The 24004-nt window shown below is 37.6% G+C and overlaps 2 protein-coding genes across 2 annotated transcripts; both read left to right on the plus strand.

Moving 5' to 3' along the window:
• Nucleotides 1-536: 536 nt before the first annotated feature.
• LOC145095624 (uncharacterized) lies at nt 537-3506 on the plus strand. The gene is made up of 2 exons (XM_079033470.1): nt 537-1728; nt 3445-3506. Exons 1-2 carry the CDS (start codon nt 537-539, stop codon nt 3504-3506), a joined length of 1254 nt encoding a protein of 417 aa, XP_078889596.1.
• A 16633-nt stretch (nt 3507-20139) lies between these two features.
• Nucleotides 20140-22744, plus strand: LOC145093039 (S-adenosyl-L-methionine-dependent methyltransferases superfamily protein). Its single transcript, XM_079031076.1, has 4 exons — nt 20140-20416; nt 21452-21871; nt 21977-22249; nt 22340-22744. Exons 1-4 carry the CDS (start codon nt 20342-20344, stop codon nt 22670-22672), a joined length of 1101 nt encoding a protein of 366 aa, XP_078887202.1. The 5' UTR covers nt 20140-20341; the 3' UTR covers nt 22673-22744.
• Nucleotides 22745-24004: the final 1260 nt, after the last annotated feature.

The raw sequence follows: 24004 nt of genomic DNA on the forward strand, positions 1-24004 counted from the left end.
AGTTACGTTAATGGAAATGGCAAACTTTCGATATTTTTCCATTGTATCTTTATTTTTTCCAAAAACTCTAGTTAACACAATTTTGAATTTTTCAATCGTCGAATCTATCATTTTCAAACCATCTTGTACCGCAAGATTAATAATGTGACAAACACATCTAATATGAAAAAACTATTAGTGTATATTATTAGTGTATATTATGTTGTATTATTAGCCCAATTAGATTAGCCCAGTATATATATATATATATATATATATATATATATATATATATATATATATATATATATATATATATATATATATATATATATTATGGAATGAAGGTTAAAGGATTTTGGGAAAAACATTGAAACCCTATTATGGTATCAGAGCTGTAAAGGGGTCCAACCAAAATTCTTCCCAATATGATTGACACCCTCTGTGTCGATCGTCTGAAACCTCCCTGCACACTTTGTTGCGCCTTTTCTATCTCCTTCTTCTTCGTCTGTGTTCTATTAGATCTTCATCATCTTGTTCTCTCATCTTCTTGGATCATGTCTGGTGAATCATCGAACCCTACTAGTGGCAACTCAAAGCCATATGTCATCGCCAACATCAAATCCTTCATTCCTCTCATTCTTGACTTGAATCAACTTAACTATGATTCCTGGAGAGAACTATTTGAAACCCACTGCACCAGTATTGGTGTTCTTGGACATCTTGATGGCACTTCAAAACCGCAAAATGATAAAGACACAGAATGGTTCAATCTTGACTCCCTTGTCAAGATGTGGATCTATGGAACGCTAACTCAGTCACTCCTTAACATGGTTACAAAACCCAGATCCATAGCAAGCTCTTTGTGGCTTGACATTAAAGCCTTGTTTCGGGACAACAAGGAAGCTCGTGACATGGAACTGGAGAATGAGTTGAGGCAAATGACCATCGGAGATCGATCAATCAACGAATTCTATGAAAGGATGAAGGTGGCTGCTGATTTACTCCGCAATATTGGTAATGCAGTTAACGAACGCATGCTTCATACGTATTTTCTTAATGGGTTAAACCCAAAATATGATCATATTGCAAATGTGATTCGTCACAAAGAACCTCTCCCAAGCATGCTTCAAACCCGATCTATCCTCACTCTCGAGGAGAGTCGCTTTTCTCGACCCCGCCATGTCTATGTACAACATGTACAACATACTGACCATGCTTTAGCTCCCACTGTTCTATATTCACGTCAGCCATCCTCCTCTCAAAATCACAGAAATAACCGCAACAACAACCATCGCAGCGGCTCTTCTTTTCGTCCCTCCACCATCGTGAACCGCCCACAGCAGGCCTCCCAATCTCGGTCTCCTCAACAGCCTCCTTTTCTGATGCAGTGGTTTGTCTTTCCTCCTCCTTGGGCTACATACGGCTGGCCTACAGCCCCTTGTTCTATTCCTCACCCCTACACTGGACATCATCAGCAACGCCACCTACCACGTTCACCTACCGGACAACAAGGGCTGCTCGGCAGTAGTCCCGCCACTACAGACCGCCCACATCAGCCCCCTGCTGCGTTTCACACCATTAATCCGACCACCAAGTTCACCCCGCCATTGCAGTGGTTTTCCCCGACTCAAGCTAATCAAGCCACGGATCTTGTTGCTGTAATGAACACCATGTCTCTCAATGACAACCATGATTCATCATGGTACATGGACACTGGGGTTACATCCCACTTGGCCTCAGACTCAGGTAGACTCCATTCTCTTAGTAATAATAGCAAAACAAATTTTGTTCTTGTTGGCAATGGTTCACCCATTCCCGTTACACACTCTGATCATTCTCACTTACACACTTTTCACCACCCTCTTCACCTCCACAATGTTCTGGTCACACCTAACATTATCAAGAATCTTATTTCCATTCGAAAATTCACTACTGATAATAATGTAACTGTAGCACCTAGGTCTTGGTACGTATTTCTTTCTAAGTATTTTGCATTTTTGGCCTTGAACTCAGCGAGTTGAAGGACCAACTCGTCGAGTAGAAGTGGGACGGGACGAAGGATTTAAGTGATGAACTCGACAAGTCGGGTCCCAGACTCGACGAGTAGACCTTGTCTGGATAAAAACCCTAATCCGAGGGTTTGCACCCTATTTAAACAATGTTATATTGGCCACAACGTCCCTTATGCTCCCAGAACACCTCTCATTGAAACCCTAGCTGTTATAGAAGCAATCTAAGCCTTGTTGGTGGATGTTGGTGCTTATGATCTTAAGAAGGAAGGAGAAAAGCTTGAGGAAGCAAGTAAAGACCAAGGGAAACCGATTTTGAGCACCTTCTAAAGTTCATTGAAGGTAAAAACTTGTAACCTTGCTCTTTCATTTGTTAGATCCTTTTTTGGGGAGATTTAGGGCTTTTATAAGCCATTTTTGATGGCCAACCATGATTACAAACATGGTTGGGGGTTAGTGCTTCTGAATCATGTCATTAAGGGAGTCACAAGGCAGTTGGGGACTACTTTTGCACCCATGAAAGGTCCCATGCATCATAAGAGCTTGTTTTATGTCTTTTTGAGCTCAAAGTCCCATGCAAGCATGTAAAGTTTGTAACTTTACATGCTTGATCGATTGTAGAAGATTGGATCTATCTTTTGATCAAAGGTTGTACATCAGAAATCGATGATTTAGAGTGTAGAGGTGACCGACTCGACGGGTCCGTTCTTGGGACTCGACGAGTCCAAGGTTTTGAGTCACATATCTGTTGAAGGTCAAAAGAACTCAGTTGAGTGTTAGAAGGGTTGTAACCAGACAAAAAGAGTGACCCAACGCATTGGACGTAATTTTAGACCTGGAGTTCATGGGACTCGACGAGTACAAGAACAGACTCGACGAGTCCAAGGCAATCTTCTTAAGATTGAAGATGAACTCGACGAGTTGTTCATGCAACTCGGCGATTTGAAGACAGGACTTGTTCATCAGATGAAGGTGGACTCGACAAGTGTTCATACAACTCGGCGAGTCGGATGAGTTTCATGCAATGTTCATACAAGAGAGGAACTCGTCGAGACAATGCCAAACTCATCGATTCGAGACGTGGATAAGGACGAGTAAAGGGTTAGGGACTCGACGAGTTGACGGCCCAACTCGGCGAGTCGTGTCAACTTGAAGTTGATTTTGACTGGACTTGGACTAACCTTATTTAGTGTTGCATGTGTTGTGTGTTGACTTGAAGGTTGTTGTGTAGGAATCGAGGAGTCGAAGGGAGTCGACTTGTGTGCCAAGGATAATTCAAACACTGCACGAAATTGAGGTGAGTTACCTTCCAGTAGGGGTGGGTCTAAGGCCACAATGTCGGCCCACCAAAAAGGGGTATTTAGAAGATGATTGTCTTTGTGATTATTATCTTGGTCTGGTTATGTGTTTTGGTCATTTGATTTAACTGTATGACAAGTTATGTGTATAGTAGGGATTAGCTTCCCTGACAGTGGTCCTTATGATCTAGGGAGGTCAGTAGTCGGATATGCCTGACTGTATGCTTATATCTGATGTTGCATGCTAGTGGTAGGGGGTGAAATAGTTCTCTGTTACCGGTTGAAAGATACCGATGGCGGTTACCGGTTGAAAGATACCGATGATGATTACCTTTTGAAAGATACCGATGATGGTTATCGGTTGAAAGATACCAATGAAGGTTACCGGTTGAAAGACACCGATGATATTGTACGGTATTTGGTATGATGGGGGAACTCACTAAGCTTTGTGCTTACAGTTTTGGTTTTGGTTTCAGGTACCTCTTCGTTAAAGGGGAAGGAGCCGGCGGTGTAGCAGTGCATCACACACACATGGTTTCCGCATTGAGTTTTTGGGATTGTACTATGATTTTCATTACTTTTGATGTCATGGTTTGAGACACAACATTATGATTTTGTAAGGTGTTGTTTTATCAACAATGTTTTGGTAAATGTTTATTAAACATATTAATTAAAAAATGAAATTTTCGAGCTTGAATTTTGGGACGTTATAGTCACCATTGAATTTGATAAACTTGGCTTTTCTGTGAAGGATTTTCGCACTCATCAGGTACTCCTTAGGTGTGACAGCTCGGGCGATCTCTATCCTTCTTTTGAGAAGCCCAAATCCGCTACCGCTCTTCTTGCTTGCAGTCCAACGTTATGGCATCAACGTCTTGGCCACCCCGGTTCTCGTGTCCTTCAGTTTTTACTTTCGAATAAATTTATTACATGTAATAAAGACTCTATTTATGTTACATGTAATTCGTGTAATCTTGGCAAACATGTTAGGTTGCCTTTTACTTCTTCTATTTCGGTGGTTTCTAATGCTTTTGACATTATTCACTCTGATATATGGACTTCTCCCATATCAAGTATCTCTGGAATAAACTATTATGTGTTATTTTTGGATCATTATTCTCATTTTTTGTGGGTTTATCCGTTACGCACCAAATCTGAAGTCATGAATAAATTCTTACATTTTCGTGCGTATGTTAGAAACCAAATGAAAACTGACATAAAAGCTTTCCAATGTGATCATGGGGGCAAATTTGACAACTGTGAATTTTACTCCCTATTTGACCAAAGTGGCATCGCCTTTCGTTTCTTTTTCCCGAAAACTTCTCAACAAAGTGGAATGTCTAAACGTATGATCCGCACTATAAATAACATCATTCGTACTCTTCTGTTTCAAGCTCACATCCCACCTCAATATTGGGTGGAAGCATTACATATGGCATCTCACCTTCTCAATATCACACCATCGACATCCATCAATAATGACACTCCTTTCACCAAACTCTTTCACAAAACACCCTCATACTCTCACCTTCATGTGTTCAATTGTCTATGATATCCATGCATTACTACACCTCACAAACTAGCCCCTCGCTCCACTCATTATGAATTTCTCGGTTACCCCACTCATCATCGGGGTTATCGATGTCTCGATCTTGCTACTCTGTAGATCATCATTTCTCGTCATGTCACCTTTGATGAGACCTCTTTTCCTTCCCTCTCGGTCACCCAGAAGCAACCACCGTCCTATCATTTCCTTGATGACCCCTTTCCTGTCATCATCTCTCGGATCATCAACTCTCCACCTCTCACCACCGTCCCTGCCTCTTCTGATGATCCCTCTAGCGGATCCTCTCCTTCATCTTCTCATAGTCCTTCCAACAATGAGGCACCTCCAACTCCGTCCGAACCTTCACCATCTTCTCCACCACCCCCTCCCCCCACTCAACCTATGGTCACATGTGCAAAACGTAGAATTACAAAACCTGTGTCTTGTCTCAACCTCCACACAACTACTGAGTCTCCCATGCCAAAGTCTCACCTTCATGCTCTCTGTGACCGTAACTGGACCATTTCCATGCAAGACGAATTTAATGCTCTTATTACTAACGAAACTTGGGCCCTTGTCCCGAGGCCCCAAGGGGCCAATATTGTGCGTTCTATGTGGTTATTAAAAAGAAATATGTAACATCCCGAAATCCAGGTAAAGCTATTATATCCTTCCATTTTGTCAAGTTGTCAAAAGTGGTCCTTATGAGAATTCTTGTAGCAAATGAGTACGCTAGGCGTACTGGGGAGTACGCCGCACGTACTCATGCGCTTAATTTGGACGCGGACTCGCTTGGGTACGCTGGGCGTACCCAGGGTTACGCTAGGCATAATGGGTCCAGATGCAAACCCTAATATTTGACTTGTGCACTATATAATGGATACTAAGGCTCATTTCTCAGCCTCCATATCAATGAGTAAAACCCTAAGAGAGCCTCCCAATCGTCCTTAGTTTGAGAGTGAGTGTTTTGGAGCTAAAAGTGCCTTGGTGTGTGTGTGTGTGAAGAAGAAGGAGAGGAGCTTGTGGAGGCTAGAGCTTGAAGTGCAAGTTTGGATCTGAGATCTACAGAGGAAGGAGCTGCATTTGGAGGTATAAAGTTCAAAACTTTCCTCTTCTTTTTGGTTAGATGATTGCATGGACCATTTTAGGGTTAAAAGTCCCAAAAGTGGAGACTTTATGAGTGTAATGTGCTCCATGGACCTAGATCGGTGCCATTTCAGTGTTATTTGTGTTATAAATCCATAAAGTTTCCATCTTGGTCGTGGATATGACGTTACGCATGAGTATTGAGTTTTCTAGTGTGAGGAAGTGGAGTATTATGGGTGTTAGTGACTTATCCAGCAATGCAAAGGCTTAAAGTTGTCGACTTTATGGATTAAGAGGGTTATAAATGGTCAGATCTAGAAGTTGGATGTGGGTCTTAGCGGATTAAGACCCCAAAATGCTTAGAATCTGAAACTAGGAGTTCTGTGAAGACACCGGGTACGCCCAGCGTACATGTGTGGTATGCAGAGCGTAACCCAGGGAGTTGACTTTTGTTTACTGTTAGGGTTTGGTCAACTTTAGGGTCTTTGAGCCATGAGAGGGGTAAAATGGTCTTTTACCGTTCTAAGAGTACTAAGAGGAGGAACAGTCTAGCCTTGAGAGATGTATTAATTTAGAGTGTTTATTTCAGATTAGGCGGAGGCTAGATCGGATTTTACAGAGTTTGAGATTTCACCGAGTTACCTGAGGTGAGTCTTCTCACTATACTTTACCTAGAGTGGTAATTGGAGTTATGAGACAGAGTATTTGTATGTTCTTGCATGACGTGATTTCTATGTGCTTTATGCTATGTATGTTACAGAGTTTACAGAGTTAGGACCGGAAGGTCCACAGAGTTAGGGCCAGAGGGCCCACAGAGTTATGGGATTGGAGGGTCCCACTGAGACACATTGACCAGAGGGTCAAACAGAGTTGTAGCCTCGAGTGGCTAATATGTGTTGTGTGTGATATTTTGGGGAACTCACTAAGCTTCATGCTTATAGTGTTGTGTTATGTGTTTCAGGTACCAGTGAGGATCACGGGAAGGCGCCAACTTGATCAGTACACACACAAGGAGTTTTTACATTTTGATCTTGGGATGTGATGTTATGTTTTGACTATGTGATACAATGGTGTTTTTATAACAATCATGAATGAAAATATGTTTTATAAAATGTGAAAAATTATTTTGAATATTTGGGTGTTACAAAATACAAGGTGGATGCTTCTTTAGACAGGTACAAAGCTCGGTTGGTTGCTAATGGAAAAAGTCAAAAATGCTTTCTTACTTGATCAGTTGAACGAGACTGTTTACATGCATCAACCTCAAGGATTTTGTCACCTGGAACATCCAGATTATGTTTGCCATCTACAGAAGTCCCTATATGGTCTGAAACATGCCTTTCGAGCTTGGTTCCACCAGTTCACAGAATTTATCACTCGGATAGGTTTCGTTCACAGCAAATTAGACCCCTCCTTGTTCACATTCAAACATGGATCTTCTACCAGTTTCCTATTGCTCTATGTTGACGATATCATTCTGACAGCCTCATCCATGGATTTGATCCAACGCATCATCTCTTTTCTTTCCACAGAGTTTGCTATGACAGATATGGGCCCTCTCTCATATTTTTTGGGCATTTCTGCTACTCGCGACCAGTCAGGCTTATTCCTATCACAACGCAAATATGCGTTAGACCTCCTAGAGCGGGCACATATGTCTTCATGTAACCCATGTCGTACACCAACAGACACTCAGACAAAGCTGGATCACACAAGCACCCCCGTTAAAGACCCGACTCTCTATCGTAGCCTCACAGGTGGGCTACAGTACTCGACTATTACTCGCTGTTCAGTAGATCTGTCTCTCCATGCATGATCCACGCAAGCCTCACTTTCATGCACTTAAGCGCATCTTACGCTACATTCGGGGTACTATTGATCACGGTCTTCAACTGATGGGTTTTACCATAAGAACTTTCCTATGTGCGCATGCAAAACCCTAATGCTTGGATCTACACTTTCTAATTAAACATGCTTTGAATCCAAGACTTCTAACAACATATTAGGTATAAGAACAATACAAAAACAGATCTAGAAGTTTACCTTTGAATCTCTTGTTTGATCTTGTTGTCTTGGAGCTCTAGAGTCACAATTGTCACTCCTTTAATGGCTTACAAACACCAACTAGCAAAGAGGATGATTTGAGAGAGAGGTTGGAAGGAAATCGGCCAGGGGTACTCTACTTTAGATGAGATGCCGATTTCCCTTGCTCAAGGGATCTATTTATACTTGTAGACTCCTTAGGGTTTCACCTTTAAACCCTAGCTGGATAATCTTTCCTTAAAGCAATCCAAATCCTTACCTTATATAAGCCTTGGACGATTTTGAGCTATCCCAAGCTCTAGAATCCGTCCAATCCTTATCCCTTAAGAATTTACAGTCTAAAGTGTAACTATCAAACAATTGATAGTTTATACCCTCTTATTTAATTAATCTCTTTAAGTCACCAAATTAATACTAATTAATTTATGACTTATATTAATCAAATAACAATATTATTATTCCTTATATTATTCTCATAATATATTAATAATATTTATTCTCTCATAATAAATCATCCTATCAAGTTGCTATGGTGAAGGCAACCCAAAAGGACCATGCACAATCGGGTCAAATACTTGCCTAATATAGTTGCAGCCTTAGACACTATTCCAACAGTCTCCCACTTGGATAAGTCTAGTAACTATATGCACAAGTAGAATTCGATTTGCAATCGTAGCTCTCAAAGACGCTGTCAAACTCTGATCTAATCAATCTTGTCCTTTAGATAAGGGATCGTACAGTTCTCTGTTAGATATCATGCTGACAATTCTATGGAATGATTAGTCAAGCATTTAGGTTTCTCGATCTCTGACTTATTTGACATAGAACTTAATCGAACACATCAATTCAGTTCTGACCGGGCCCGGCACATAAGTCAAATCAAATCATTGAGCGGCCGAGATATCGCTTTTACCTTCTTCGGATAAAAGTTACAGATAAACTTCGACTTATATGCATTTACTTATTCATTAATCAACTATACACAACAATGCGTTTTATAACACCAAGTTACTGATGCGTTTTCGCAATATCAATATACAATCAATTAACAAATAACAAACCATATATCTAGGTTTTAAGACTATATGGTATTATCGTCTTGCGATCACCCTTTTATATCATATTCCATAAGGTGATTCCAGCAAGCACGAGTTTGTTCCAATGCTCAAAACCAGTTCATAAGCACTCATGAATGTCGCAGCAACCCTTTTGCTATGTCTAAAACCATTTAGACAATCTACGCACCAATTCACGACAATCTTCATTCATATCTACTTCCAACATATGAACGATTGTGGCCAATTTGAATAATTCGATTATTCTTAATAAACTTAATTATTCTAGAAGTCAAAACATGCAAAGTGAAACAATAGTTAAACAATTAACATAAGACAGTAACATTACTCATAAATAAAACTCCTTTATTTAATCATCAAATGTCAATTACATTTATCTATTACACGTTTCTAATACTATCTAATCTATGCTAATATCATCCTTCAGCCCAATACTCCTAGCATGCTGCAAGTGCTTAACCCTACTCAGTCCCTTCGTAAGCGGATCTGGTGGGTTATCTTCTGATGATATCCTCTTTACTACGAGTTGTCCTTCTTCTACACGATGTCTAATAAAGTGATATTTTCTGTCGATATGTCGAGATCTACCATGATCCCTTGGTTCCTTGGTCAAGGCAACCACTCCTTCATTATCACAGAAAATCTCCATGGGCTCCTTTATGGCAGGTACAACTCCAAGATCACCGATGAAGTTCTTCAGCCATATTTCCTCCTTCGACGCTTCGCTCGCTGCAATGTACTCTGATTCGCATGTTGAATCAGCTACAGTTTCCTGCTTGGAACTTTTCCAAGTCACTGCTCCTCCATTCAGGGTAAAGACCCATCCCAACTGCGAATGGTAGTTGTCCCTGTCGGTCTGAAAGCTGGCGTCACTATACCCTCGCACCTTCAAGTCATCACTCCCTCCGAGGACTAAGAACCATTCCTTCGTCCTCCGAAGGTACTTAAGGGTATTCTTCACCGCAATCCAATGGGCTCTGCCAGGATTCCATTGATATCTGCTAACCATGCTCAAAGCAAAGGCTACATCAGGGCGAGTACAAGCCATAGCGTACATGATTGAGCCAACTGCGGAAGCGTATGGTACTCGTCTCATTTCTGCTATTTCAGCTTCGGTACTCGGACATTGAGTCTTACTCAACTTGGCATTACTTTGTATCGGTAATTCTCCCTTCTTCGAGTTTTCCATACTAAAACGTTTTAGTACCTTATCTAAGTAAGTGTTCTGACTAAGTCCTATTAGTCTCTTACTTCTTTCTCTCACTATCCTTATTCCCAAAATATAGGAAGCCTCTCCGAGGTCCTTCATAGCGAAGCATTTCCCGATCCAGGACTTAACTTCCTGCAGAGTCGGGATTTCGTTTCCTATGAGTAATATATCATCGACATATAGAACGAGGAAGCTTACTATACTCCCACTGGCTTTGACATATACACACGACTCATCTTCGCTTCGTACAAATCCAAACTCTTTGACTTTCTCATCGAAGCAAAGATTCCATCTGCGAGATGCTTGCTTAAGTCCATAAATGGAGTTCTCAAGCTTACACACTCTATTCGGATGCTTCGGATCCACAAACCCCTCTGGCTGAGCCATGTAAACATCCTCGGCCAACTTTCCGTTAAGGAAAGCGGTCTTGACATCCATTTGTCAAATCTCATAATCATGAAATGCGGCAATAGCTAGCATCACTCTAATAGATTTTATCTTCACAACTAGTGAGAAGGTCTCATCATAGTCAATTCCGGGAGTTTGAGCAAAGCCCTTCGCGACCAATCGCGCTTTATATGTGTGTACGTTTCCATCCACGTCGGTCTTCTTCTTGAAGATCCATTTGAACCCAACGGTCTTACGTCCGGGCACATAATCAACCAAATTCCAAACTTGGTTATCATACATGGATTGGATCTCGCTATCCATTGCCTCTTTCCATTTCGTAGACTCCGGGCCTGCCATGGCTTCCTTATAGCTATTAGGTTCATCAAGATTTATTAGTGTACCATCACTAATATACGTGTCCCCTTCGGTAGTAATATGAAAACCATGAATCTGGGGTTGAACTCTAACTCTTTCGGAACATCTAAGAGGTAAGGACTCGTCAATCGGTTCAACCAGAGTTTCCTCCTCGGGTTGAGTGCCAGTGGTAGAGGCTTCTTCATCTATCGACTCTTGAATCTCTTCAAGCTCGATTTGCCTCCCACTGTCTCCTTGGCCTATGAGTTCTCACTCTCGGAAAATTCCTCTCCTTGCCACAAATACAACATTGTCCTTCGGTCTATAGAAGAGATATCAAAAGGATTTCTGCGGGTAGCCGATGAAAATACATCGCTCACTACGAGGTTCGAGCTTGTCGTGAGTATCTCGTCTTACGAAAGCCTCGCAACCCCAAACCATGATATGTGCCAACGAGGGAGCTTTCCCTGTCCACATCTCACGAGGTGTTTTGGCAACCTTCTTAGTAGGGACTCGGTTAAGGATATGGGCAGCAGTCTCTAAGGCATACCCCCAAAAAGAGATAGGTAGTGAAGCACGACTCATCATAGAGCGAACCATATCCAATAAGGTTCGATTACGCCTTTCTGCCACACCATTCAATTGTGGTGTCCTAGGTGGCGTCAATTGTGAAACTATTCCACACTCCTTGAGATAATCATGGAATTCAAGACGTAGGTACTCTCCTCCTCGATCGGTTCGAAGCATCTTGATTTTCCTGCCCAATTGGTTCTCCACTTCATTCTTGAACTCTTTGAACTTTTCAAAGGTTTCTGACTTTTGCTTGATTAAATAGATATACCCATATCTACTATAGTCATCGGTAAAAGTCACGTAGAAGCGGTTCCCATCCTTCGTGGTTGATCTAAACGGTCCACATACATCGGTATGTATTAGGTCCAATAGACCCTCACCCCTTTCACACATACTTGTGAAGGGTGACTTAGTCATCTTTCCAAGTAAACAAGACTCGCACGTGTCATCTTCCCTAAGGTCGAATGACTCCAACACTTCATCCTTTTGGAGTTGGGCTATGCGTTTCTTGTTGACATGTCCAACACGACAATGCCACAAGGATGTTTTATCCATACTATTGGAAGAATCTATGTTCAAAACATCATTTCCTAAGTTATCAACAATCATAACAGTTTCATATATTCCATTACATGGTATAGCTTCAAAATAAAAGACACCATTTAGATAAGCTAAAATAGAACCATTCTCATTATTAAAAGAAAATCTAAAACCTTGTCTAAACAAACCATGAAATGAAATGATGTTTCTAACCAATTCTGGCGAATAGCAACAATTGTTCAAATCTAAACTTAAACCATTCCTAAGCACTAAAGAATATACTCCAATCTTGGTCACAGGCGACGATCTTCTGTTCCCCATGATTAGATTTATTCTTCCAGCCTCCACATCCCTATTTCTTCTTAGTCCCTGCACATTAGAACAAATGTGGTAACCACAACCGGTATCAAGAACCCAAGAAATAGCATGAGATGATTCGTTAGATTTAATTGTGTATATACCTGCGAAAGATGGCTTGATCTTTCCTTCCTTGATGGCTTGCAGGTACTCTGGGCAGCTTCTCTTCCAATGTCCTATCTTGTGGCAGTGGTGGCACTCTGCCTCCTTTGGGTTAGGGCAGGGTTTAGCAGGATCAACTTTGGTCCCACTAGAAGAGGCACCATCTCGGGCTTTAAACTTATGATAGTTCTTAGACGAAGCCTTCCTCTTCTTTCCCTTTCCTTGTCCAATAGCCAAGACAGGAGCAGTGGGTGGATTGGGAGTTGGTGCAACAGACTTGTCCTTGAAGTTGCTCTCAGCGACCCTCAAGAGACCTTGGAGTTTGCTTAGGGTGACCTCCTCTTTGTTCATGTGGTAGGTCATCCTAAATTGATTGTAGTTCGGAGGAAAAGAGTGAAGCACCATGTCGATCGCCAAGTCTTCCCCAAAGTCAACATTCAACTTGCGAAGGCAGTCGACATACCTTTACATCTTTTGTAGGTGCACGGTAAGAGACTCTCCATGACCCATCTTAGCGGAAATCATGTTAGTGAAAATCTCATAACGCTCTTGTCTCGCGTTTTGGTGGTATCTCTCCAATAAGTCTTGATGTATCTTGTACGGGTACATGTCCTCATAGGACTTTTGGAATTCGGAGTTCATGGTGGCTATCATGATGCAATGTACCTTCGTTGCATCGCGCTCATGAGTTTCAAAAGCGGTCATTTCAGTCGGAGTAGTGATTTCAGGGTTAATTTTCTCGAGCTTCTCATCGAGGACATACTCCTTATCCTCACAGCGAGCAATGGTGCAAATGTATCTTATCCATTCGCTAAAGTTCGTCCCATCGAAAGTGACCTTTTGACAAAGGCTCATCAATGTGAAAGAACTAGCAGCAGCGTTGTTTGCGTTCGACATCTACAAATAGAAAGGACAAAGATAGATTAGAATATGAATCCCTAATTATCACCCAATAAGAAAATTAGGGCTAGGATCCAACAACAATATTTACATATTAGAAAAGGGATGCCGTAATCCAACATGCAAATAATATGAAGGTAAGTGAATGACGATTCACTAATTCTCCACCATAAAAACATAACTTTAAGTCCTAAATGTATTGAGAATTCCTAGGTTCGGATGAGATCCACTAAAACTATTCAATGGCATGTTTAAATATCGATATGCCCCTCTTGTTTGTGACTGGGATACCAAGGATCACAAAGCGGGTGTGAATTACCATGCAAATTCACATGGTGCCTTCATTGTAACGATCACCTATTCGATGTGCCGGTAAGCCACACACGTTCCATCGAACTATGATAACCAATGAATCACCCTTTGCCACCTTTGCTTAGAACCAATTAGTGTGTCGGTAAACCACACACGCTCCACTAACTTCTTAGCAAGGGTGCAAAGTGTAATTTCATGGGATTGCATCAATTCACTTTTCCTAAAGTAAATAAGATTGGGAAATTTTAAAAAAAATGTGTAGTTACTTTGTATTTCATATTATAGTTTTAATAAGAGGATGAGGCTGCCCTATCCTACCCGTTCGGCTAACAACCCTCCACCAATCAAGCAAGCGGCGGGTGTGAGTGTACACCCATTAAGCGCCATTTTATAGGCCGCAACCTTATACCCACCTTATAGATCGGCTTCGTGAATGAGGCCTACTAACGGTAAGACTAGCATTTTAGTTATACATACATATATATATATATATATATATATATATATATATATATATATATATATATATTAATCTTGTAATATTATATTAGTATAGGGTTGTATTTTAAACCTTTAAAAAATCTAGGGTTTGAAATTTAAATTGTCTAAATTAAAACTTTTAATCACAAAACATAAATTTCAAAACTTGAGGACAAGTTTTAAACATTTAAAACATGGAGGATCAAATAATTTTAATTAACAATTAATTCCATAATTATCCATATTTGATTTATTTAAGATTTCTTGCAAGATAATTACCAATTTAATCAAAATAATTAATTAATTATCATATAAGGAAATTAAATATTTTATTAGTTGATAAATATCTTTAATTAGATCAAGATTATAGTCATATATATCAAAAAATCAGATTAGGGTTGATCTAATATGATTAAGGTAAGTTTCCATAAGATAACCATCAAAAAATCCCGAATCTGGCCTTTCCTGACGCTTGGTCTCGCCGAGTGCACCAAGTGACTCGCCGAGTCAGGCCAACTCGCCGAGTCCACTATGGAACTCGCCGAGTCCATGACTCAGAAACACAAAAATCGAATTTTGCAAATAAGATTCAAACAAACAAGCAACAATTTAATAGAAACCAATCTAGGCTCTGATACCACTGATGGGTTTAGCCATAAGAACTTTCCTATGTGCGCATGCAAAACCCTAATGCTTGGATCTACGCTTTCTAATTAAACATGCTTTGAATCCAAGACTTCTAATAACATATTAGGTATAAGAACAATACAAAAACAGATCTAGAAGTTTACCTTTGAATCTCTTGTTTGATCTTGTTGTCTTGGAGCTCTAGAGTCACAATTGTCACTCCTCTAATGGCTTACAAACACCAACTAGCAAAGAGGATGATTTGAGAGAGATGTTGGAAGGAAATCGGCCAAGGGTACTCTACTTTAGATGAGATGCCGATTTCCCTTGCTCAAGGGATCTATTTATACTTGTAGACTCCTTAGGGTTTCACCTTTAAACCCTAGCTGGATAATCTTTCCTTAAAGCAATCCAAATCCTTACCTTAGATAAGCCTTGGACAATTTTGAGCTATCCCAAGCTCTAGAATCCGTCCAATCCTTATCCCTTAAGGATTTACAGTTTAAAGTGTAATATCAAACAATTGACAGTTTATACCCTCTTATTTAATTAATCTCTTTAAGTCACCAAATTAATACTAATTAATTTATGACTTATATTAATCAAATAACAATATTATTATTCCTTATATTATTCTCATAATATATTAATAATATTTATTCTCTCATAATAAATCATCCTATCAAGTTGCTATGGTGAAGGCAACCCAAAAGGACCATGCACAATCGGGTCAAATACTTGCCTAATATAGTTGCAGCCTTAGACACTATTCCAACATCAACTTCATCCATCCTCCACGTCGAGCCTCATCGCGTACTCTGATGCAGATTAGGGAGGATGTCCTTCCTCTCGTCGGTCTACAAGTGGTTATTGTGTCTATCTCGACGACAATCTTTTATCCTAGTCTTCAAAACGTCAAGCCACTGTCTCCCGATCAAGCGCTGAAGCTGAATACAAGGGAGTCGTGAATGCAGTAGCTGAGACATGTTAGCTTCGTAACCTCCTTCGGGAACTTCACTGTCCGCTGACCCAAGCTACCATCGTCTATTGTGACAATGTCAGCGTTGTTTATTTATCCTCTAATCCCGTTCAGCGTCAACGAATCAAACATATAGAAATTGATATCCACTTTGTACGGGATAAAGTCGCAACTGGGAAAGTCTGTGTTTTTCATGTTCCATCTAGTCTTCAGTATGCTGATATTTTCACTAAGGGACTGCCATCATCCCTCTTTACAGAATTTCGATCCAGTTTGAGAGTCCGATCTCTATCTCCCGCTCATATTGCGAGGGCGTATTAGTGTATATTATGTTGTATTATTAGCCCAATTAGATTAGCCCAGTTTGTATAAGCCCCATATATATATATATATATATATATATATATATATATATATATATATATATATATATATATATATATATATATATATATATATATATATTATGGAATGAAGGTAAAAGGATTACAGGAAAAACATTGAAACCCTATTAAAAACGAGCCATCCAAAATAGGTTTATATTTTGCAATTAATCTTTTTGCCGTGTCGGTATTGTTGCTTGCATTGTCAAACGAAATAGAGAAGATTTTGTCGCATAAATTACAAGTCTCTATAACGTTTACTAAAATTGCAAATAATCGTGCCCCCGTGTGAGGATGCGCAAAAAGTTCAAAAGCAATAACTCGTTTGTTCATTACCCAAGTAGAGGGATCTATCCAATGTGTCGTGACAACATGATAGCTTTTGGAACAAATTCCGGTAGAGGACCAAACATCACAAGTTAAAGAAACACCGGTTTTATATTGAAAAATCCCAATTGCATATCTTTTTTTGGCTATATCCCAATACTTTAAAGCATCACATCTAAAAGAAGTGCGACTTACTTGCCGGTATTGTGGTTGCCTTTTTTCCTACAAAATCTTTGTTAATTGTGGGTTGTCGAAGTGGTTGAAAGGTAGGCCCTCTTAAATGACGAACTTGCAAAAGCTTTCACGAATTTCGTCATTGTTGTAAATAAATATTGAACCGTCGGGAGTAATATTTGGTTGATTCGGAACACCTTGACCTTTTACAACCAGACACGTTTTTGTTGTATGACTCCTCAACGTACTATTGTCATCTTTTCCCAAAAACATCACGCATTACTTGCACCTTGCTTTTTCCTTCCCGTTCGACAACAAACACAAATCATAATGTTCCCACACATCTTTACTCCGAGTGGTTGGTAAAATTTTAACCACCGTTGCATCCAAATCTTGACCCGCAGTAAAATTTCTCGAGCTCATTTTTGGAAGATTATGAAAATAGAATTATAAAGTAGTAGAAATTTGTGTAACATGGAAATGGAGCAAATGGCTTGTATTTATATGTGTTTAGAAGGGCCAAAATGTCAAGAAAAGTCAAACTAGTCGTTTTTGTTTGGTTTCAAAAATTATTTGAAAAATTCCCGTTTTTTAACGGTAAAAAAAAACCAGTTTGGATCCGGTTTGCGATCCGAGGGCTAATCCGAAATGTTGTTCGAAGCTTGAAACTGGTTTGGATCCGGTCACCAGAATAATCCGATCTGGTTCGATCAAATCCGGTTTTGACCAAATCCGGTTTCCAGATCGGATCGGATCCTATACCCGAATCCGGTTTTTGTGTTCATCTCTAATCGACATATAATTCTTAATATTATTTGTCGGTTTCGTTGCGTGTGTATTGATTTGATTTACAACATACATAAATGTTATGAATTACGACATACAAAGTCATTCATAAATGTATGTAGAAAACGCATGTTATATATGTATGTCGCAATTGTAGGTCATAAAGGTTTATTGTAAATCTTATGACAGACGAAATGTCTGTCATTTCCCTTTATGAAATGCAGGGCGGAGACAATAGGGTGGCATGCAGGTGCTTAGTCACCCCCAATCTCATTAAAAGATCATGTATAATACAGTAAATTTTGAAAATGGTGAAGCCCATATGATAACTATTTATTTTATGCCCTTCAATATCTTTTAAATTTTACTATTATAATATATAAGGAAAGCAAAAAGTTATAAAATTCCAAGCCCACACGTTGGATTAATATAAAAGTCCACTGCCCTCTTTTTTTTTTAATTGTAGAGACTTGTAGTCATAATTCATAAACCTATTTTTTCAACGACATACCTCTTTATTCGACGACATTAAGTGTCTTGGATTAAGAAGTGTTTTTAGGTGATTTCCGTTTTTCAGTAAATAACAAGGTAAGTTTCAATTCTTATTAGTCATCACACATTTAGCTTTTTGTAACTTCTAATTAATAGTTTTGTTATTATTGACAATTTGGTTTCTTATAACTATAAGACTATTGATTTTTTTTTTCAAATTAAAATGCTCATGAACCATATTTGCATCATGTTAACCATAATATTAGGAAAGATGTTAACGGTATAATCCCTCATACTCAAAGGAATAGTAATATCAAAGAGCTTAATGTTGAACATCATTATATGAAAAAATTAACATCCAAATTTATAAAAGATAAAATTATTATTTTTTATTCATGGTCCCAGAGAAAACCTTCAATCTTAAGTTATTCAAGTAACCAACCTGATTGATCAAACCATTATATATTAAATGTGGACCATACCAACATCAAAAAATCAAAGTATATGTTCAATCCTAGTGGTCCTAACGGTTATAAGAATAGTTTTCAACAAGCTAGTTTAAGAATTTTTGGAAGTTGGAATATTATTTGAAAATGGATGCTTGGTTTTGTTTTCCTTGTTTTCTTTTTAATTAAAAAATCTATTAGGTGAGCTAGATCGGATGCATTTACTGTAATTGGGTGTAATTGGGTTTAATAAATAGAAATAAAGTTAGATGTGACAAAGATTGTGTGCTTCATTGTCAATCAAGCCAAGACTTCGATCTCAGCACATATTTTACACATAATTTATACGACTACTCTATTATATTATCATGATGTGAGCTCTGTTATCCTAAAATCGTGGCTCCGTTACGGGTGATCATGGTGCGGTTTGTTGCGATTTTCATACCAAACCGAACCGCAGACCGCATGGTGCGATTTTTGCATTCTTAAAACCGTTGGGTGCGGTTTTGCAATGGTTCGGTTTTTCGGTCTTTAAATGTTGTTTCCGTTTGTATCGGTGCGGTTTCGGTTTTAAACCGTGTTAAGAATTTGGTGCAGTTTTTTTATGTTTTTTGGTGCGGTTTTTTAAAACTGTAAGAACTAAAAACCATGTGCATGTAAGCTTGTATTGTGCTGTTTTTTTTAAACCATTCATTTTCAGCTCAAAACAAAATTACATAATCAAAAATTGTAAGTCGTTTAAAATACAACTTGTCACTACTCTCACAAACTAATTAATAATTGAAGGTTTGTTGATTTTGACTTAATTTGTTACAACCTTATTATATATAATCGATTAGTACGTTTGACTAACAATAGAACATTTCTTTTGCACCCCTTATAGTCTTACACAAACACAAAATAAACATGTAATAAATATATTATTGTTTATAAGTATTTAAATAGCGTGTGTATAATATACATTGATTGATTTATTACTATACACGTTTGCGGTGCGGTTCGGTTTTGGTGGACCGGTTTTAGGATAGAAACCGCACCGCAACGTTGACCTTCGGTTTTTGCAAAAATTAAATCCGCACCATTGGTTTTTGCATCGATTTCGGTTTTTTGGTTGCGGTTTATTGCGGTTTTATCGGTTTTTCTTTAGTCGGTTTGGTTTTTGCTCACCCCTAGGCTCCGTCCTTGATGACATGGCTTTATCTATCATGTATTGACATTTATATTATATAATGTCAGTCAAGGAAAGTTTTTATTTCTAGTATATATATATATATATATATATATATATATATATATATATATATATATATATATATATATATATATATATATATATATATATATATATATATATATATATATATATATATATAAAGCGGCTAAAAGTATCTTTCAAATTCTAACAGTACTCTAGTAAGAAAATATAAGAAAACACGAAAACTATATTGACAAGAAATAGTGGGACATGCAGACTTAAAAACAATTGTTTGAGTTCGTGGCCAATTTCTTTATTAAGTGGTCCAAACGAAATTGCTGATCAATATAACAGAATCTTTTTATGTAACACAATGATACACCGAAAAAATCTATCTTTATATAGATGAATTTGACATTTGAAAAGGAGATTAGGAATCTTAGTGAAGCAACTTACATTTCATATAAACACGCATGCTTCTATTATTCTATATGTAAATACACGTTTATACCCCAATAATTTGAGACATTTTGATTGGTATTTCCGAAACTTTTGGGATGTGTGGTTATAGAGTGAGAGAAAAGAGTTATGTCATCAAGCATTTTGAATCAAGTATAAAGAGGGGAGAGATGGTAAGTAGGGGGTCTCATACCAATCCTCAAAACCATTGACCAATGGATGTTGAGAAAGTTTTCCACATGAATGGTGGACTTGGTGATAATAGCTATGCACAAAATTCATCTCTTCAGGTAACACATATACATTCAGCCTTACATTTTATGTATTTTTTAACAGTTATATGTTATTGATTTTATTTACTTGGTTAATGTGACAAAAAGAAAATGCTAATTAAGAGGACATGCCTATAAGTATTATGACAAGTATCTAATTATTACTATTATTAATTTTCAAATATTTAATAAACTAAACAAAAATGTAAATAAATTACTACTGCTATTACTATCATATTTTTGTTATTTGTTTCTTATTTGTATTCATATATTTTTTTTTATTGCTGGTATTATTGTTTTTATTATCCTTATTTTATCTTAATTAATTATTGTTACTAGTTTTAATTTATTTAAAAGTTTTATAGAAAATATGTCAAAAAAAGATCTCCTAAGTATACGACTTCGTGACAATTGCTATGTAGATTAAATTTATCAATTAGCATTTTTATTATAAGTATTTTAAGCATACTATAGTTAATACATTTTGGAATTCAAAATAGCTTTTTCGGGAACTTTTATACGACTACGACTTTAAGAGACGTATTTTTGTCATAAAAAGAGGATTCAGAAGAAATAATCGGAAAGGAGAACTTTATGATAAAAGTTCCAGTGACATGGTTAAACTGTCAATATTTACCATTCATTAATGGTTAAACCGAGATTTTGATAACTGTTATCTTTTAAAAAAAGTTTTGTTCAAAATTACGTACTTAAAACTACTTATTTTAAGCAAAGATTTCATAATTCATACTATTTAAATAATTTTTGGAAAGGTTCAGTTTTAAAAATTCAATTTTTAATTTTTAATTTATGTAATTTTATATTTTAAAAGCATCCAATTAATTTATTCAACATTTCTATGTAAATAAAAACTACATTTTATAATTGTGACATTTCAACTTTACCTATACTAGTTTTAATTATGAAACACATTCAATAAGTTACCATTTAATCTAGACAACCTCCATATTTAGAGAAAACTTAATGAAATAACAAAAACAAAAGAACATTATAATCTCGTCGTATATTCAATATTTATGTTTTTTGTTGTAGAAAAAGGCTTCAGATATGGTAAAGCATATAACCCTCAAAACCCTAGAAGAAACCTACATCTCCACCACACCAAAAAGCCTCGGCATAGCCGATCTCGGCTGTTCTTCCGGCCAAAACACACTATCAAACATACGAGATATGGTGGAAACCATCGACAAAACCACCGGTAAACTCCCTAACACCCCACCACCGGAGTTCCGCATCCACCTCAACGATCTTCCAACCAACGACTTCAACGCCACATTCAAAATACTCCCTGATTTCCACCAAGCATTAAACCACCAAAGGCGTCACCGGAGCCCCAACCACGATTCAAGCGTATACATCGCCGGTTATCCGGGTACTTTCTACGGCAGACTGTTTCCCGACAAGTGTTTGCACTTCATTTACTCTTCTTACAGTTTGCACTGGCTCTCCAAGGTTATATACTTTATTTACTTTCTGTCTGTTTATGTCGTAATTATATTGACCTAATTACAACTATATCATCAACTTCAAGTCGTAATCTAACATTTATATATTCAGGTTCCTCCGGGATTGTATGACAAAAATGGAAAGTCGATTAACAAAGGTAGCTTATACATCTCGGAATCGAGCTCTCCACAAGTCTCTAAAGCGTATTTTGATCAATTTCAAGAAGATTTTTCAATGTTTTTAAGATCAAGGTCGAAAGAACTTTTAGGAGGAGGTCGGATGGTGTTGATTCTATTAGGAAGGAGAGATAGAAGCCATGTTGATAGGGGAAACTCGTTTCTTTGGGAACTTCTTTCACGATCATTCGCCACCTTAGTTTCTCAGGTATATATACTTATAAGTTTCATATATAAGAAGATATTATGTTAAGAATTTCTTTTCATTATTAATTGTTCTATTATGGTCTTCATGTAGGGAGAAGTTAAGCAAGAACAAGTTGATGGGTATGATTCACACTTCTATGCACCATCAAGGGATGAATTAGAGGAGGAGGTAAAGAAAGATGGGTGTTTTAAAATGGAGCTTTTTGAAATGTTTGAAATCGAACGAAACTCCGGAGCTTATATGAGCCATGGAACTGCAGTCGCCAGGACTGTTAGGGCGATTCAAGAATCGATGATTTCCCATCATTTTGGAGAAGAGATTCTTGACAATTTGTTTGAGAATTATGGGAAACTGATTGATGAAGAAATGGGTATAGAAGATATTAAGCCCATAAGTTTCATTACTGTTCTTAGAAAATTATGATTTGGATATATAGACGTACGTCATGCCATGTAGGTATTGTTGTGTAAATACATCCATGAATACTTTTCCTTATTTTCTTTTTAAAATTTATATTTATGTAAGGAGTGTCTAATAAGGGTATTAATTATAAGGGTCGTATCAGTAATATTTATAATATATGCACTCACATTAGAAAAATTAAAGAAATGATTTTTGTATACGAGTGACGCGTAAGGTTTTAATAGCCATAAATATAATGCTCTTAAATTTATATTTAAAGTTTATTTTAATGCTCTTAAATTTATATTTTAAAATTTGTTTTAGTTTTTTATTATAAACATTTTGTTAAAATATGTAATATATATGTAAATGTTTCTTACTTAACATTTTCCGTTATATTTTGTGTTGTTTGCATTTCTATATATTTGTATTTTGTAGGATTTATTTTGTAATATAAACTGGATCCATTTTGTGATGATGTATTGAAGAAGGGGTGAAAGTGATTGGATGTGATAGTTTCGGGTTGCCACTTGTTTAGTTGAAAGTTGGTGAAGGTGAACACGAGGATTGATCCTTTGGTATCTGTGGGTTAGTTCTACAACCTTCAACAACTTTTATATAATATAAATTTGATCTATTTTGTGATGATGTATTTGGTAAAGGGTGAAAGTGTTTTGATGTGATAGTTTTGGGTTGCGGCTTGTTTAGTTGAAAGTTGGTGACGGTGAACACGAGGATCGATCATTTGGTATCTGTGGGTCAATTGAAATGATCGATCCTCATGTTCACATTAACAAACTTTGGCATCTATGGGTTAGTCTGACCTAGCTATATATACAAGTGAAGAGGCTTGGGTCATCACTCAGATTACTTTACACACACATACACTTTTTTCTCTCTCATGTCTTTTAGTTGTCACATAGTCTACTAGGGTTTCCATTTTAGGGTTTTCGATATCTTTGTTCTATATACATGTAATCTCGTGTTTGATTGATAAAGTAGTTTGAGAGTAGATTTAGGTTGATTGTAGTGAGGTTATTTTGTAAGTTGTATGAAAAGGATTTAGTTCATAATAAAGTGAAATGTTCATGTTGTAAATTTGTGTGTCTATAATTTTTTTACATTGTATGATCAAAGCCTAAGGTTGCTCTCATCATCTTCATTTGTTGAACGACGGTGCGTCCAAAGCCTTTTCATACCAAAGATTAGTTTTTTTTTCTTTTTCTCGATCTGTTGTGAATCGTTATAGATATGACACCGATTGTGCCGATCTAGAGTTTCCTTATCCATTCCTTGAAGATTTGACATTGATTATGTCAATTTATGGTTTCTGCATTTATCGATCTTTTTTAG

Source organism: Lactuca serriola, chromosome 3, assembly GCF_051521515.1.
Source record: "Lactuca serriola cultivar US96UC23 chromosome 3, Lser_US96UC23_V15, whole genome shotgun sequence".
Classification (NCBI taxonomy): domain Eukaryota; kingdom Viridiplantae; phylum Streptophyta; class Magnoliopsida; order Asterales; family Asteraceae; genus Lactuca; species Lactuca serriola.